The 1,216-nt window shown below is 53.7% G+C and overlaps 1 protein-coding gene across 1 annotated transcript in view; it reads right to left on the reverse strand.

Moving 5' to 3' along the window:
• Positions 1 to 251: 251 nt before the first annotated feature.
• Positions 252 to 1,216, reverse strand: part of EMH_0023770 (kazal-type serine protease inhibitor domain-containing protein, putative) — a gene marked incomplete at both ends in the record, with an annotated part of 3,717 nt that continues 2,752 nt past the window's right edge. The window contains 2 exons of the mRNA XM_013502193.1: positions 252 to 370; positions 1,019 to 1,214. Coding sequence (XP_013357647.1) covers positions 252 to 370; positions 1,019 to 1,214 — 315 coding nt within the window. The remainder of the gene's footprint in view (positions 371 to 1,018; positions 1,215 to 1,216) is intronic.

Genomic DNA, 1,216 nt, shown 5'->3' on the forward strand with positions numbered 1-1,216 from the left:
TATATATATATATATATATATATATATGAATGTACAGATATGTATAGCACGTGCATCTTTTTCTGTCTGTGTGTCGATACACCCCACCCCCATTGGTTTTCTCTCCGCTAAAAAATTGCACTGAGAGAAATCTGCGCATCCCTGATATTCAAAAGTTGCATGGAGCGCATCATGAGCAGCAGCAGCAGCAGCAGCAGCAGCGACAGCTGCAGCAACAGCAGCAGCTGCTGCTGCTGCTGTTAAAGGTAGAGCTACTGCAGCTGCAGTTGCCGCGACGGCTGCAACTGCAGCTGATGCTGCTCCTGTTGTTGCGCTGCTGCTGCTGCTTTCGGAGCGGCCCTTGCTGCTGCAGCAGCAGCAGCCGTTGCAGCTGCAGCAGCAGCAGCCGTTGCAGCTGCAGCGCAGCTACGCATGATATTTACCAGTGTGGCCGCTGCAGGTTCTCCCTAGGGCAGCAGAAAGTTTAGTTGCTGCTGCTGCTGCTGTTGCTGCTGCTGCTGCTGCTGCTGGGCGTGAACTGTGCTTGTTCGGTGTAGAGCTGAATGAGGTCTAGTAAAGTAACTTCTTCTTATTTGTATTCTTGCTGCTGCTGCTGCTGCTGCTGCTGCTGCTGCTGTTGGTGGTGGTGGTGCTACTGTGGAGGTGTCAGCATCACAGGGGCTGGCTCTAGCAGCAATACTAACAGCAGCAGCAGCAGCAGCAGCAGCAGCAGCAGAAGCAGCAGCGTGTTAGTGTAAAGGGCCCTTTACACTAACACGCTGCTGCTGCTGATTGAGGATAAACATTCTGCTTGATTCTCAGTCTTCACGTTTTGTTTTGTTGCTGTGTTTGCTGCTGTCAGCTGCAGCAGCAGCTGCTGTGTGTTGTTCTTTATTTGTTTTTGTACTTGCTGCAGCAGTCCCCCCAGCTGCACCAGCAGCAGCAGCAGCAGCAGCAGCAGCAGCAGGTTTCTGACAAGGACCCATATGCTGGACGAGAATTGTTTGCTGCTGCAGACAAGCATACGCAGTGAGCTCACACTCATTAGCATACGTCTGGCCGTCGCTGCCGCAGACCCTAACGCCCCCAGAAGGGCACTCTATTTTGCACCGGCGCTGCTTCTGCTGCTGCTGCTGCTGCTGCTGTTGCTGCTGCTGTTGTTGCTGCTGTTGCGGATGCTGCTGTTGCAGCTGCTGGGGAGCTGGAGGCTGGTGCTGCTGCTGCTGAGGCGGCTGAT

Source organism: Eimeria mitis, genomic scaffold, assembly GCF_000499745.2.
Source record: "Eimeria mitis Houghton genomic scaffold, Emh_scaff848, whole genome shotgun sequence".
Lineage (NCBI taxonomy): Eukaryota > Apicomplexa > Conoidasida > Eucoccidiorida > Eimeriidae > Eimeria > Eimeria mitis.